The sequence below is a fragment of the Lynx canadensis genome, chromosome A1 (genome assembly GCF_007474595.2).
Source record: "Lynx canadensis isolate LIC74 chromosome A1, mLynCan4.pri.v2, whole genome shotgun sequence".
Classification (NCBI taxonomy): domain Eukaryota; kingdom Metazoa; phylum Chordata; class Mammalia; order Carnivora; family Felidae; genus Lynx; species Lynx canadensis.
The window spans coordinates 1,570,451-1,586,859 of NC_044303.2; the positions used below are offsets into that span (position 1 = coordinate 1,570,451).

Genomic DNA, 16,409 nt, shown 5'->3' on the forward strand with positions numbered 1-16,409 from the left:
CCTACATGGCCCTATTTGATTCCAACTATAATCTTGTGATCAAGATATCCTTATTTCAGAGATAAGAAAATTTAGGTTCGTAAAGATACGAATAAAAACAGCTGGTAGTAGGAGAGCTGAGAATCAAACCCAGATTCTCTGATGCCAAGTCGTATGTATTTTGTTAGGCCTAGTGGCTGGCAGTAATAAGTATGCATAATGAATGATAGATACAACCATGAATACTAATCTTTCGTGTTGGTGCCTCAGGTCATTCTAAAGCCCCCTTTTTCCTTTAAAATGAATTCTAGAATAAGTCTCCCTCTTAATACTTTACAATACCTAGGCCCCTTAATATTTAGGATAATTAAAGGGAAGTTATCCTAAATATTATATACTACTTCTTTACTGATGAGTCTATATTTCCCATTGCTTTTTTAGTTTTCAATTGTGTAGCTTAATCTGAATTCCATTAATTATGTCTTTTTTCCTCCCCAAGATAACTGCTAAAATACCAAGCACAGCAGTTACTAGACCTGTAGCTACTGGATATGGGGTAGGTTTTCTTAAGCTAAAAATATTAAGGTGCTTTTTCTCATCCATAAGTTGACTTTAGGCACTTCTAAATAATTTTGGCTATCTTTTCAGTCCATGACCCAGGTATGTTTTCCATTTAGGATAGTTACAAACATTGTGAAAGTCTAATTTGATTAATAGCTTTTACTATTCTAGTCATTCTGATTGTAAATTTATCAGAAAATATTTTCTTATCATTTCTTATTTGTAAACCTTATGTTTATTGATTGACTTCCTTTCATTTTCTGTGTAATATTACCAAGTCTCGTGTATTCCATTCATATTTTATGTGGAGTTAAGTGTTATATAAATGTAATGATGTTTATAATTTTTTTAAACCTACCAATTAATACATGAAAAACATAAAGTTTGAAAAAAACTTCAGAAGCATATATTTGGGTCTTTTATTTGAGATCTTCAGAGGAAAGATGGTATATAAAAATCCATAAAGGAAAATTTTTAGGTCTTGCCCAAATTTGGATGTTAGCATACATGGAATAAAAGGGGAATGGGAGAAAAATGGAAGAATGAGGTGGAATAGCATTTCCTAGCCCTTATTATAATATTTCTTAGGGGTCAGAAAAATGGTTTTAGTACATGGCTAGAGGTCCAGGAAACTTGACTTTATACTGTTCCTTTAGATGAATAAGGAAAGCAGTCACACACATAATGTAAGTGTGTGTCAAATGAAACATGCTCTTCTTAATCAGCCTAAGCATGTATCACTCATAAATTTGATTTTTTTTGGTGGTGTTTTAGAACAGGAGACTGCAAACCTTTTCCATGAAGAGCCAGGCAATTTAGGCTTTGCGGGTCAGATAGTCCCTATTGCAGTTACCAGCCTCTGTGTTTGTAGTGCGGAAGCCGCCGTAGACAGTGTGCAGACCAGTGGGGTGTAGCTGTATTTCAGGCTGAGGGTTGTGCTTCACGGAAGCTTGTTTTAGACTTTTATTGTTTAATCTTATATCTTCAGGTTATAAATGGAAAAAATTAAGTTTACTTGCCAATAGAATGAGGAAAAAAAGTTATGAAGGAAACTTTTATAACTTGGTTTTTATAAAATTAAATGTAGATTTTTTTTGAACCATCTTAATTTAGTTTTCTGTTTACTAGTCCAAGACATCCCTGGCATCATCGATGGGAAGACCAATGACAGGGGCTATTCAGGTATCTCTGTCATGTGCTTGTTCATTTTGGGCCTCTCTTGTGACTTAGAATATCCTGACCAACTTTTTTTATTACATTATTTTAAAATGTTAAAGAAAGTGTTTCTTACATAATGACCCGGATTCTTTAAATTATGGGCTAAAGCTTGGCCTATTCAAAATCTTTGGAGGTAAAATCTCTTTGGCTTTACTCAGGTCTCAAATGAAATCCCACTGGGGAGTGGACATAGGACTGATAATTGGCTTGTGTGGTAACTCTGGGTCCCATTTTTCCTATGCTATCGCTTACAACGATTCCTGAAATTTCTCTCATAGGCATATAGGAGGCCAACAAAAGTAGAGGAGTAGCCAGCTGATAACCTGTATAACTTACATGAGACCCTACATAAAAACCCATGAGTGTTTCTTTTCAAACTAGGAGTCAGCCCAGTTAAAGCAAGGAATTGAAATGTTGTAGAGGAAAGGCAAAATAGAAACAGGACTGACATGGATAGGCAGAGGTGAGGAATAAGCAGGTAGTAATGAAAAAATCTGTTAAAAATTAAGACTACTTTAATGTATGTGCTTGTGCAGAACTACAAATAAGAGGTAAATCTTATTTAAGAATACTTTTTAAATGACTGTTTTTCTTTCAAGGATGGAGTTACTAGACCAATGACAGCAGTGAGAGCCGCTGGTTTTACCAAAGCAGCTGTAAGAGGTTTGTTATATTATCTCTTCTAATCATTTTTTTCAGGTATTTTCACTTTGTTATTTTCTGTGTCTAAATGTTATTACCGTTTTAAAGGAAACCTGACATACCGTTGATTGTAAGGTGTGTCATTCTTTAGGTACCGTTAAGAAAGGAAAGGGGTAATGAAAATGTTCTGCATTTTAATTGGAAGAGTGGTTATACTGGCATGGGATTTGTCAAAATGTACTGAATTGTACATTAAAATATGTGCATTTTTTTTAAAAACTAAAAAGTGTATAAGTTATTTTATATAAGTTAGAGCTCAGTTAAAAAATTGTAGGTGAAAACAGTGCTTAAAGATGTAAGTTAAGTCATAATTTAAAAATGAAATTATTATGAAAAAATTAATGTATAGTATACCAACAAAGAAAATTAAGAACCCAATGGCAAGTCATTACTCACATGATCGATAATTTAGAGCTCACAAGAGGATAGATTACTGTAGGAGAGAAGTGAACACTGACAAGAGTTCGCTCATTTTTGTTTTCACATTTTATTCACATAGTTTTATGTATATAAAAAATCTCGCCAATTTCTTGATACATAAAATACTTACATAGGCATAATAAAATGTCCTGGCCATTTAATAAATAGGTAACTTAAAGCATTTAATAAATAGGTATATTAAATAACTTGTGCAAGTTTTTATGCTTTCTTCAATTATGCTGTGTCACAAGTTCACTATGAATTCTTGAATTGTGTCTCAGGCTCTGCATTTGACCCCCTTGGTCAGTCAAGGGGCCCTGCTCCTCCTTTGGAAGCCAAAAATGAAGATAGGTATGTAAATCGTTGTGCTGTTGTTTTGTTGTTGTTGCATATTTTTAATTTTTATTTTCCAAATACATAATTCTCAGTTATTTTAAAAGTTCTTGTCAGAAGCACCCCTATGTTTATGGCAGCATTGTTTTTAACAACCAAGATATGGAAGCAGCCCATAATCGTAGCTCTTAAACTCCGTATTTGGGCTGTTGAATAAATTACACAATTTCTCTTTTTCACTAACAAGGAGCCTCTACAGAAAATATGTTCACTTTATATCCTAGTTAATAACAACATGTTTGCTAATAAAAGTATGTTAGTTTATTTAAATAGCAGGTCATTTAGGATCCTTTCAGCTGCCAACAACAGAATACCTATCAGAAAAATACACACACAATAAGAACGTTTAGTGTGTAATAGGAAGTCTGGAGGAAGGGCATTTCTAGGTATGGTTAATTTCACTGCTCAGTAACATCACGCCTGGGTCAGCTTCTGTGTGATTCCCTTGGCCGTTTTCAAGAGCTTGCCCATCCTATCATGCCTCAAGAGCCCCGAGAGTTCAAAATCTACATGTAGTTAATAATGCCTAGAGTCAGAAAGTTCCCAGTCTTGGATCCCTTTTAAAAAGCAAAGAAAATCTTCCCGGGAGTCCCCAACCCCAAGTAAACCTGTCTTCATTTCTCACTGGTCAGAAATGCATCACGTGCACATGACTGAACCAAACATTTGGTAAGAGAACGAACCTCTTGTTGACTAGCTGAGATCCTGTATGCAAGGAGGAAGGCTGGTGGTAGGTTCTGGTGTGAGTAGGTATCTAGCAGTGTGCACGTAGAGTTCATTTTCCTGGCATTTAATAGGACAGGGTAGTTACTTTTAGTGTCTTCATACAGTTCTCTTACAGGTTTTTCACTTTAAATTTTTATTTTCATATTTTAGGCTAATAATCTATAAGCAACATTTATTAGACACTTATTAAGAGTGTTTCAGAATAGATAACAGAGTTCTGTACTTCGTTGTAACCTTTATAAAACCACATCTCTTATGCTCATTGCTCCGAATTTTGTAGATTTTTAGTAAACTAATAAAATTTGTATCCTACCTGACTAAATTTATTTTTATTTTTAATTTTTTTAATGTTCATTTATTTTTGAGAGAGACAGAGACAGAGCGTGAGGGGAGAGGCAGAGTGAGAGAGAGACACACAGAATCTGAAGCAGGCACAGGCTCTGAGCTGTCAGCACAGAGCCTAACGTGTTGTTCAAACTCACAAATTGTGAGATCATGACCTGAGTCAGACACTTAAGCAAGTGAGCCACCCAGGCGCTCTTACCTGACTGAATTTATAGTCAGATTCCACCAAAGAATATGCTTCTATAGACAAAGCTATACTATTAAACTTATTCCTGTATTTTTTTTAAAGTCCATTTGCAGAGAATTAAGTGAACTACCGTGTATTTGGAAATGTTCATAGTAAAATTTTATTTAGGTACTAATGTGCTTTCAGAGTATTGTGATATTTTGCTGGATGACAGTGGTAGCAAAATAACATTAGTGTTACTTTTGAAATTATTTGGGAGTACTGTGTTTGCTACAGTAGAGTCAGGATTTTTAAACTTCTTCCCATTGTTGGAAATATTCTCTAGAATTCCTATCTGGTAGTAGTCAATAATCATCATGATCATCATCTCTTTTATGGGGGCTTCAGTTTTCCTCACCTTAAGATAAAGTTTTCATTTGTCATAGGATCTGAAGAAAGGATCCACTTTCTTTTAGGGATGATACTGTAATCTCATGGGTCTTTGAATGACCTTATTTGGGTTTAAATCCTAGCTCTATAAACTAGCTGTGTGATTTTGGACATAATACTTAACTTTCTAAACCTCAGTTTCCTTCTCAGTAAAATGAGAATAATGATAGTATTTATATCAAATGTTATTGTGAGGATTCAATGACATAATTAGGGAAAAGCATCTGGTTTAGTGTTAAATTACTAACTACTGAGCTCAGTGTGTATTTTTATTAACTAAAGTATGTTATTTTTGCTGTTATTATATAATTACTAAAAACTGTTCATTTGCTTTTTAACGCTATTTATACATTTATCTTATCTGTGACCTATTCTTATAAAAGCGCAAAATGGACAATGTTATAAGTACATTAAATTTTAGTTTATATTATTAGTGCTTGAATGAATCAAAGTACACCTGCTTTTTCTTTCATAGTCCAGAAGAAAAGATTAGACAATTAGAGAAGAAAGTAAATGAATTGGTAGAAGAAAGCTGTATTGCCAACAGTTGTGGAGACTTAAAATTGGTAAGTTCATAAACTCCTAGGACTTGAGATGATGAAGTGTGCGTATGTATGTGTGTGTACTTTTATATATGCACAAATACAAGCACATGTACAGGTTTCCCCCACTCTCCGAAAGTAGAGCGAAACCTTTCATAAGTCGAAATGGCATCAAGGAAGCGATTGCCATTAATTTACACTGAAAATGGTTTGAGCTTTCCCAGGCCCCAAAACTAACCTCTCTTAGGCTTTTCTGATACCTGAGGACACATCTTGCCAACCGATGCACAGACTAAATCAAGGTCAAACACAGATGCTCACAGACAGGTCAGAGCTCTGGTGGCTTGATGCTGAGATGCCCAGGGTAGCTTCCTGAAGGGAGCGTGGGGGGGCTACTCTCGCTGCTGGGGGTCTGTATTGCCTCTGAAGGGTTTGGTGCGAAACGGACGTTGCTTCACTTCTTTTTTTCGTAAAAGCCAAAAGGCTCTTCAGGTTTCTTTTAGTTAGCGAAAACAGGTACTAATGTAGGTCTTTTGTTAACGCAGAATGGCGTCGTGCAACCTTTTGAAAAGCGGGGGATACCCGAACAGATAAACATGTTTGTCTTGCTGTTGACCGGCTTAGAGTTTTTACTGAAGCAGTTATTTTGAAAACGTAGGCAACTGCTTCATACATAAGCTCTGATGTCAGAAATAGTTGATTGATTTTGTAATTTGTGATATTGGTCATTTCAGTAGGAAACCAAATTCTAATGGATCAATTGATTGAAATTGGCAGCCTGATGGACGGTTGGATTAGACTCAGCCTGCCGAAAGGCGTGGCTACCACGGTCCACATGCAGTACTGAGGGCTGTTTTCTTATTTAAAGCCTCACTACCCTAAAATATTTTTTCCTATGTAAACTGCTGCAAAATCATAGTTTGCTTTGCAGAATTCTAACTCTGTTTTTTTGTGTTTTTTTAAAATTAAATACTTTCTCTTAATTTGCTTTGTTCTCATTACTTTGATTGTCATACTATATAAATGTAATTTCTGTGACTTAGTTATTAGATTAATGAATACCATTAGAAAGAATTATTCATATAAAAGCTGTTTTTATTGCTCATAGAACCGGTACTTTTTTATCTAGCTCTAAAATAAAATCCCACGGTGAGTTAATCTGTCTGTGGTTGTCTCTAGGGGAAATTAACAAAAGGTTCTTAGCATTCTGAGCAGGATATAAAAGCCAGACTAAGCATCTGTTGTAATATTGAGTAGCATTTATTCTATTGCATGAGATGGGATTAAAATACCCAAAGTTTCAGGATTGGGAGGGAAAAAGAAGGAAATAGGTTGTCAAATCTAAATGGTGGTGGAAGGGATGGTGATAAAGAAACTTGACTTGGGGCTAATAAACTCTCCATTTTATCTGTCACATACTTCTTTGGAGGGCAGAAGGGAAGATACGTGACATTTTTATTATGGTGAGCTCCACTTTAAACAAATACTCTGGGTTCTTTTGTTTTCAAAAGAGTACAGCAGGGCCTCCTGGGAATCCCAGTTTCGTGCAGATACCTCCCAAATGCATAAAATACTCATAATGAATGCTTAAAGGAATTGACAAAGTATCAACTTGATTTCAGGCCTTAGAAAAGGCAAAAGATGCAGGAAGAAAGGAGAGAATCTTGGTGAGACAACGAGAACAAGTTACAACTCCAGAAAATATCAATTTGGATTTAACTTACTCGGTAAGTATGAGAAATACCTATTGAGTGAAATTATTTTGGCTAGGATTTGTAGATTCCAAAAGTCTTTTTCCTTTTGTCTTTAGGGTTTTTTTTCCCCCTGTGTTTTAAATCTTATTGGACCTCAGGTGCCCAGAGTTAGATTAATAATAATCTTTATGAAGTTCATGAGGCACTCTTACTCTTGTCTTAGGTTTGTGCAAAGATCTTTTTTTTTTATTTATTTAGTTAATTAGTTGTTTTTAGTAACTTAGTACCCACAGGCTTACCACCCAATGACTCTATTTCTGGAAGATTGCTAATATTTATGCTCTGTATTTTGTGTGGTTATTTTAATGAGATTTTAATGTGGACTTTTGGTCTATGATTCTTAAGAACTTCCAACTAGGCAAATAATACAATGTTCTGTGAGGGTAGTGAAAAACAACAAAAACTAATTTCTTACAAGATTAAAAAAAATTTTTTTTAATGTTTATTTTTTGAGAGAGAGCGAGAGAGAGAATGTGAATGGGGGAGGGGCAGAGAGCGAGAGAGAGAGAGAGAGAGAGAGAGAGAGAGAGAGAGAGAGACACAGAATCTGAAGCAAGCTCCAGACTCTGGGCTGTCAGCACAGAGCCTGATGCGGGGCTCGAACCCACGAACCGTGAGATCATGACCTGAGCCAAAGTCAGATGCTTAACTGACTGAGCCACCCAGGTGCCCCAAGATTTTTTTAATTCTTAAAAGACTTCCTTGATGTTTATACCACTATTTTAAAAGGGTGTATTTTTAGTGGGAAAAATGTTCATTTGCCAAACATATGAAAAAAAAGGACATTTGAAACTGAATAAGAATTTTTAGATGTTCGTTCTTGATAGCTAATATTTTTAAATTTCATGAAATCTTTAGTGATTTTTTTTACCTGTGGGAAAATAATTTTGTATAACTTAGTGACTTAAATTATAATTTTGCATACAGAGAAGTACTTTTTACAGTTTTGCATATAAAGAAGTGCACAAACGAAGGTTTAAGATATTTCCACATAATGTTTAATTTTTATTTACGAAGAAAATTTGGCTCAATACCTTGCTTATTCTCTTTATTACCAGCAACATTAACAATACATGTTTATTCTTTGTAGGTCTTCCTGAGATTAATGGATGGCAAATACTACCTAAATTAGAAAGAATACTTAGAAAATTAAGGTGCAGTTTGGAGGATAGCTATGCTTATCTTAATGTTCTCGTTCATTTGGAATGCAAGATATTTCTCTGTATGCTTTACTTCCTCACTAGTGGAGTATCTTGATATAGGCATCTAGTTTTGTTAGGTATAGGATGTTAATCTCTTCAAAGATTATAGGCAAAAGGGCCTAAAATGGTCATTATGTGTCTTTTTACCTTGTTTTTTTCCTTAGGTTCTTTTCAACTTGGCCAGTCAATATTCAGCGAATGAAATGTATGCTGAAGCACTAAATACATACCAAGTTATAGTGAAAAATAAGATGTTTAGCAATGCAGGTGGGTGTGTATAGTCAGTTTGCCCAATAAATATAGTTCTTTTTCTTTTGAGTTTGTCGAAGTAATTTCTGCACCCAACATGGGGCTCAAACTCACAACCTCGAGATCAAAAGTCATGTGCTGCACTGACTGAGCCAGTCAGGCACCCCAAATACAGGTTTTTTGTAGTGTTAATTTACATTTCCCCACTTTATGTTTCCTTGTATAATCTATGCTCTAAACAAATTTATGTTTATAAAGAAGTGTCCTACTTAAAGATACTACTTATATGAAAATCTACATAATCTACATAAATACAAATGAAGAAATACAGTTGGTATGAGATAGATTGCCTAATAGTAAACAAAAAATATATTCTGTCATCACAGGTAGAATGAGCCAGGGCAATCCCATCAAACATGCTTTCACTTATAAATTTATCCCCAAGAGACTATAGTTTAGTAGCATATATGTGTAATTTTTTGGTAGTTGTATTAAAGTTATCAGAATATCAGAATATCGTTTTCTTTAATATATTTAAATGTGTGTGGCATTAGTGAGTTTAATTTTAAAATCCCACTTTTTACAAAATAACACAGTTCCAGTTTTACAATGTAAATCACTTGTTCTCCAGCCATATTTTCAGGGCTCCATCTGTCTTAAGTTCCATTTCCTCACAGAAGATTGGTGTGTAGGTATACGAAAATAGTGTAACTATTTTAAAGTGAGAATTTTAGGTAGTGTCTGAAGCTTCATAACTTGAGAAAAACTTCAAAGAACATGAATTAAGGTCATCTTAAATAGAGAAAAAATTAAGAAAATAGAATATTATATATTCATTATTTTTTTAATTAGGAAGATTGAAAGTGAATATGGGAAATATTTATTTAAAGCAAAGAAATTATTCCAAAGCCATTAAATTCTACCGAATGGCACTAGATCAAATTCCAAGCGTCCATAAAGAAATGAGGTAAGTTTACATAGTGATGACTTGGTGAAATTTAAGTGTTATTTTCAGAAACAAGATAACTCTAATGACCTGTTGTCAGTGGGTTGAATATTTTGAGGTGTTTGTACATGTGAGGTGTTAGATTTATGTTGTATCTGTAGTATTTTGGTCTATTCCCCTTCTGACTACTTGCACACATTTGTGTAATGACAAGTTAAAGGTTAAAGATATAATATGTAATCAACTGAAATAAAACTGAGCTAATTGGCCTATATAGTGGGTAACCCAGCAGGCCATTAGCAGCAAATAAGTCACTGCCAACACAGAATCAAAACACTGCTTTAGAATATAATAGACTTTAGAATGTTTTAATTTCTAAAAGGCTAGAAATTAAGACCACCATATATTTTGCTGTAGATTGCAAATGAAACAATGAAAGGAAAAGATTGCATTTGAATCTTAGAAGAGGGGATAGAGGGAGGAAGCTGAGATATATTCTATTCCTACCATATTTCAAGAGCAGAAACAGTAAATTACCTTATGGTCTGGTAATAACCTTGAGAACATAGAAAGTTTTCAGGATATTTACCGGTCATAATTGTCCCTAGGCGCTTAGTACAGTTCCTCTGTGAAAGTTATTTATTTATTTATTTTTAAAATTTTTTTTTCAACGTTTATTTATTTTTGGGACAGAGAGAGACAGAGCATGAATGGGGGAGGGGCAGAGAGAGAGGGAGACACAGAATCGGAAACAGGCTCCAGGCTCTGAGCCATCAGCCCAGAGCCCGACGCGGGGCTCGAACTCACGGACCGCGAGATCGTGACCTGGCGGAAGTCCGACGCTTAACCGACTGCGCCACCCAGGCGCCCCTGTGAAAGTTAATTTCTTTGTAAATGCCACCTTTAATGATTATTTGTTTCTGAACAGTGCATCATTATCATTGGGAAATATCTAGCTTCTAGGACACAATGCCCTTAGGCACTTTTAACACAGGTGAGCCCAAGACTTTGAGCATTGTAGGATAGCTTATGTCAAGTGCTTAATTATCAATAATCAAGAGGTGCTGTAGTAACTAAGTTAAGGAACTGATGGTAAGAACAAGAGCGCTCAAGAAAGGTGTACTTGTGACAGGTTATTTAAGTGAGGAAGAGAAAAAGGGTAATACTCCAGACAAAGGGAAAATCGAGAAGAGTCAAGGAAATAACAGTATTCATGATCTGATCAGAATAAGTGAATTTAGTTGAAACAGAGATATGATGTTGAGGAGTAGTTAGAAATAAGATGGGATTGGGGCGCCTGGGTGGCGCAGTCGGTTAAGCGTCCGACTTCAGCCAGGTCACGATCTCACGGTCTGTGAGTTCGAGCCCCGCGTCAGGCTCTGGGCTGATGGCTCGGAGCCTGGAGCCTGTTTCTGATTCTGTGTCTCCCTCTCTCTCTGCCCCTCCCCCATTCATGCTCTGTCTCTCTCTGTCCCAAAAATAAAAATAAACGTTGAAAAAAAAATATTTAAAAAAAAAATAAAAAAAAAAAGAAATAAGATGGGATTACATTCCTTCTAATGGCTATAACTTCAAAAGACTGACAACAAGTTTTGAAGAGGATGTAGAGAAATTGGAAACCTCATACATTGGGGTATATAAAATAGTACAGCCAGTTTGGAAAATAAGTATGGAATTTCTTAAAAAGTTGAACACAGATTTACCAGTGGACCAGTAATTCAACTTCCAGGTATATATCCAAGAGAAATGAAAACATGCTGTTACAAAGGATTGTATGTGAATGTTCATAGCATTATTCCTAATAGCCCAAAAGTGGAAACAGTCAAATGTCTGCCAAGTAGGCAATGGGTATATAAAATGTGGTGTATTCGTATTATGGAATACTATTTGCAAATATAAAAGGAATGGAGAACTGATAGATGCTAAGAATGGAGGAACCTTCAAAAGATTATGCTAATTAAAAGAAGCCAGGTATAAAATACTGTATATTGTATGACCCCCATTTATATGCAATGTTTAGAAAAGGCAAATCCAGAGAGAGAGGAAGTAGGTTAATGATTGCCTAGGGCAGGAAGTGAGAATGGGGAGTGGCTGCTAATGAGCACAGATTCTCTTTTTAGGATAATGGGGATGAGTTAATATATTCACAGCTGTGTAGATACAGCAGCAATCACCGAATTGTATAGTTAAAACAAGTGAACTTAGGTAAGTTAAACTTCAGTAAAGCTTTAACAAAACAAAGCAAAAATGGGAAAGAAAAGGATACTATCTGTGGAGTGTCTTGACTACTGTACTAAACACATTGGACTTTTAAACTCATCCATGTTTCTTTTTCTTTAGGATTAAAATCATGCAGAACATTGGTGTTACATTTATTAAAACTGGTCAATATTCAGATGCCATTAATTCATTTGAGCACATAATGAGTCTGGCACCAAATCTGAAGGCAGGCTTCAACCTGATTCTTAGTTACTTTGCTGTTGGAGATCGAGACAAAATGAAGAAGGCGTTCCAAAAATTGATTGCGGTTCCATTAGAAATTGATGAAGATGATAAATATATCTCACCAAGTGTGAGTATGAAGATAACTGCTGTGTAACTAGCTGTTAGTTGTCCGTGCTTTTCTGTTTCCAGAAATGAGAGTTAGATGGATGACTTTTTAGGTTTCTCCTAGCCCTATATTAATGTGTTTTAATTAATCAAATTTAATTAATGTGCTTTTACCAGTTTCATTTGTTACTTAAGTTAAATGGTTGAGAATGGGACTCTGTTGAAATAGGGCTAGAGATTATGGTTAAAACTGACTTTACAATTTTATTGAAAAAAGGGAAAATCTTACAAAAATATGATTAGATGTCATTCCTTAAGTATAATATCTTGACCAAGGAACCCCTAAATCCTTGGTTTTTTTACTATTTTTTTTCAGTCATTTATGAACAGAGGAAGCTCAAACTATACTAAATATGTCACAAATGAAAAGAAGTAGTTCCTTATCCTTATGCATAGGGTAGAGCATAATAAAAAATTCCTATTTTCAAAGACCTGAGGAAATATTATATAATGTTAAGTGAAAAACCAAATGAAAAAAAAAGATATGCACACACCCATACATGAACACAAACTGAAAGGAAATACACCAAAATAGAAACAGTAGTTTCCAGGGAGTGAGATGATTTTTCTTAATGTTTTTAAAATATTTTCCAGAGTTTTACATATAAATTATTGGTATGCTGCCATATTGTTTTCTATTAAACCAAACAGTATGAAATTGCCTGTATTTATAGATCAAAAATAAGAGAATAATGCCAATTTCATAAATTGAATTAATAGATTTGTTAATAGATTGTAAGGGTATTACCGCCTAGCTGTTGGCTGCACCATACAATACTTAACTCTTCTTATGCCTCAGTTCTTTATATACAATACAGGAATTTATAATAACCTACTTCATAGGGTTGTGAGGATTAAGTGAGATAATGCAAGTGAAATGCTTAAAACAGTACCTGGAACATAGATGTGCTATGTAAACATTAATTATATATATTGTTTTTATTGAGAAGAAATTTATGTTGTGAAAAAATCTATTTTTAATAAAGAGTAGAGATATGGATTACTAAGTAATTTGATGATCATTAAATCATTTACATTTGAGTTTAGAATTTATAATATCCCACAGCTTCTGTGTACTTGGTCCTGTTCTATCTGGCCTGACCTTTTATCAGCTGCTCAGAATCTGTTAGTTCAAGGAGAATGTGATAGATAATCAGGAATAAGAAAAGTTCTACTTTACATAAGGGAAAACAGTTTAGAAAGATTAATTTACTCTACTAACTAACTTAGTGGTGTGGTTGATTAGAAATCCAAGCTCTTAGGGGCACCTGGGTGGCTCAGTCGGTTCAGCTCTTAGGGGCACCTGGGTGGCTCATGTCCGACTTCATGATCTCACGGTTTGTGAGTTCAAGCCCCGCCTCGGGCTTGTGCTGATAGCTCGGAGCCTGGAGGCTGCTTCGGATTCTGTGTCTCCCTCTTTCTCTTTCCCCTTCCCCGCTCATGGTCTGTCTCTCTCTGTCTCTCAAAAATGAATACACATTTTAAAAAAAATTAAAAAAAAAAAAAAAGAAATCCAAGTTCTCAGTATTTGCTTCTGAATTAATCACTTTTTTCCCAATTTTATTTTCCCAGGATGATCCACATACTAACTTAGTAATTGAAGCTATAAAAAATGATCATCTAAGGCAAATGGAACGTGAACGGTAATGTTTTGCACACTTTAGTAACATAGGTTTAATTTTTATGAGTTAAATATACATTCTGATTATTTCTCTCAAGACTTGTTATATTCAGTATATTAAATAGTGCTATTGTTTCACCAATTCTGTACATGACTAGATTCTCTTTTCTCCTAAGTAATCACAGTCCTCAGGCTGACCCCAGTTATTCTTACCCAGTTACTCTTACTATTTTCTTGTAATTCACTTCTCCTCTGCATTTGGTGCAGTGTTGCAACTTTGTTTATACTACCTTTCTTTAAAAAATTGTATCTTTATGTATTTTTGTCCAGCTTCCCAATTAAATTTCAACTCCCAAAGACAAAATTGTACTTTTTTCTTCCTTCCTCCAGTATGGTACCTAGACTCTGCCAACTATGGTTTGAAAGTTCTAATATGTATTGAACATGCAACAGGTATATTAGAAGTATATCACACAATAGAGAGCCTTTAATTTTTTAAATTGTGGTAAAATACACATAGCATAAAATTTACCATCTTAATCATGATGCATAAGAAAGACTTCATGGTTTGGTAGTGTTAAATGCATTCACGTTTTATAACCAGTCTTCAGAACTCGTGTGTGTAGGTATTGGGTCATATGCTAAATCTATTTTTTAATTTTTTAAATTATTTTTATTTATTTATTTGTAATTCCAGTGTAATTAATGTTATATTAGTTTCAGGTGTACAATATAGCGATTCAACAATCCTGTGCATTCCTCAGTGCTCACCACGATAAGTGTGCTCTTAATCCCCTTCACTTATTTCACCCCAGAACTCTTTGTATCTTCGTAATCTGCATCTCTACCCATTGAACAACATTTCTCCAGGTCCTGCCCCCAGCACCAAACACCCACCGTTCTCCTTTCTGTTACTATGAATTTGCTTTATTTTCCTCATGTAAATGAAATTATAGTACACTTATAATGTCTACAAGGTACACTTATAATGTCTACAAGGTCCTTCCATGTTGTAGCATGTGATAGGATTTCCTTCTTTTATAAGGCTGAATAAGATTTCATCATATGCGTGGAAGGTCCTTAATTTTTAGAAATTAGTTTAATTAAAAAAAATTTTTTTATGTTTTTATTTTATTTTTAAGAGAGAGAGACAGAACATGAGGAGGCTAAGGGGCAGAGAGAAAGGGAGACACAGAATCCGAAGCAGGCTCCAGGCTCTGAGCTGTCAGCACAGAGTCCGACGTGGGGCTCAAACTCACCAACTGTGAGATCATGACCTGAGCCAAAGTCGGACACTCAACCGACTGAGCCACCCAGGCACCCCAGAAATTAGTTTAACTTGAAAAATTAGTTTAGGGGTGCCTGGGTGGCTCAGTTGGTTAAGCGTCTGTCTGACTCCTGATTTCAGCTCAGGTCACGATCTCACAGTTTGTTGAGATTGAGCTCCATATCAGGCTCTGCACTGACAGTACAGCTGCATGGAAGTCTTTTTCTCCCTCTCTCTGCACCTCCCCCTCTCACACATGTATTCTCTCTCTCCCTCTCTCTCTCTCTCACTCTCGAACTTAAAACATTAGTTTAGCATTAAAAATAACTGACTTCTTCTGGGAAGATGAGTAGACATAGTTTTCCCTGTTATTCCCACTAAATACAAATGAAAACCTTGGAAATTATGTATAAAATACAAGAAGAAAGGTGGAGAGAAGAGGGCAGATCAGCAAAGGACCTCAGGACCTGAGGAACAACATGGCAGTGAGCCCCCTCATCTTTCCCAGACTTGTATGCGAAGAAATTGCCAGTTAGAAAACATCAGTGGGTATATTTTTGAGAACAAACAAAAAGCCCCAAGGAAAGCCCAATTTTCTAGCCAGAGGACAAGGAAAGGAATAGTCTATCGAGACTGAAAACTTTTAGACAAATACTGCGCACACAAACTACGGCCCCACTCCTGTGCCTGCCAACAAAAGTCAAGTGGGAGCCTGGCTTCCCACTCTGAAAAGGCTGTAAGGAGACACTCCATATCCCAAAAGACCAGGTAGCGAGCCAGGACTTTAATCTCCACAGATCCTTAATGAGTCCCAGCAGTCTTTGGGTTCAGCAGATAGCACATGGGGAGCCTGGAATTCTACTCCATCAGAGTAATGAAGCACTCCTTCCCCTCTCTCTGGTATTGGAGAAAATGGTGGAGAATCAAAACTTTCATCATCACTCAGTGGTAACAAGGCCACCCCACTATGGTGTCAATAGGGATCGTGGTAGAAGCAGGAACTCCTACCCCATCCAGCAGAAACAAGGACTTCTTCCTGCCTCGAGTATCAAAAAAGGCCGTGTGGGGAAACCTGGACATCTATTATCTGGCACTCATAAGGTGGTGTCTCTTCTCCCCCTGCTAGAGCAGTGTCAAGAAAGCAGCTAAAACAGACTTAAATAAAAATTCAGAGTATTATAATGTAGAAATATCCAAGCTTTTTTTTAATGTTTTAATTTTTGAGAGAGACCGAGAGTGTGAGTAGGGGAGAGGCAGA

At 35.7% G+C, this 16,409-nt stretch overlaps 1 protein-coding gene across 1 annotated transcript in view; it reads left to right on the forward strand.

Annotated features, from left to right (window-relative positions):
- IFT88 (intraflagellar transport 88) overlaps window positions 1-16,409 on the forward strand; it is a 145,225-nt gene that overhangs the window by 24,824 nt on the left and 103,992 nt on the right. The window contains 10 exon segments of the mRNA XM_030307527.1: window positions 479-535; window positions 1,669-1,722; window positions 2,358-2,421; window positions 3,162-3,231; window positions 5,436-5,526; window positions 7,125-7,229; window positions 8,623-8,725; window positions 9,560-9,674; window positions 11,994-12,225; window positions 13,836-13,906. Of these exon segments, the coding sequence (XP_030163387.1) occupies window positions 479-535; window positions 1,669-1,722; window positions 2,358-2,421; window positions 3,162-3,231; window positions 5,436-5,526; window positions 7,125-7,229; window positions 8,623-8,725; window positions 9,560-9,674; window positions 11,994-12,225; window positions 13,836-13,906 (962 nt within the window).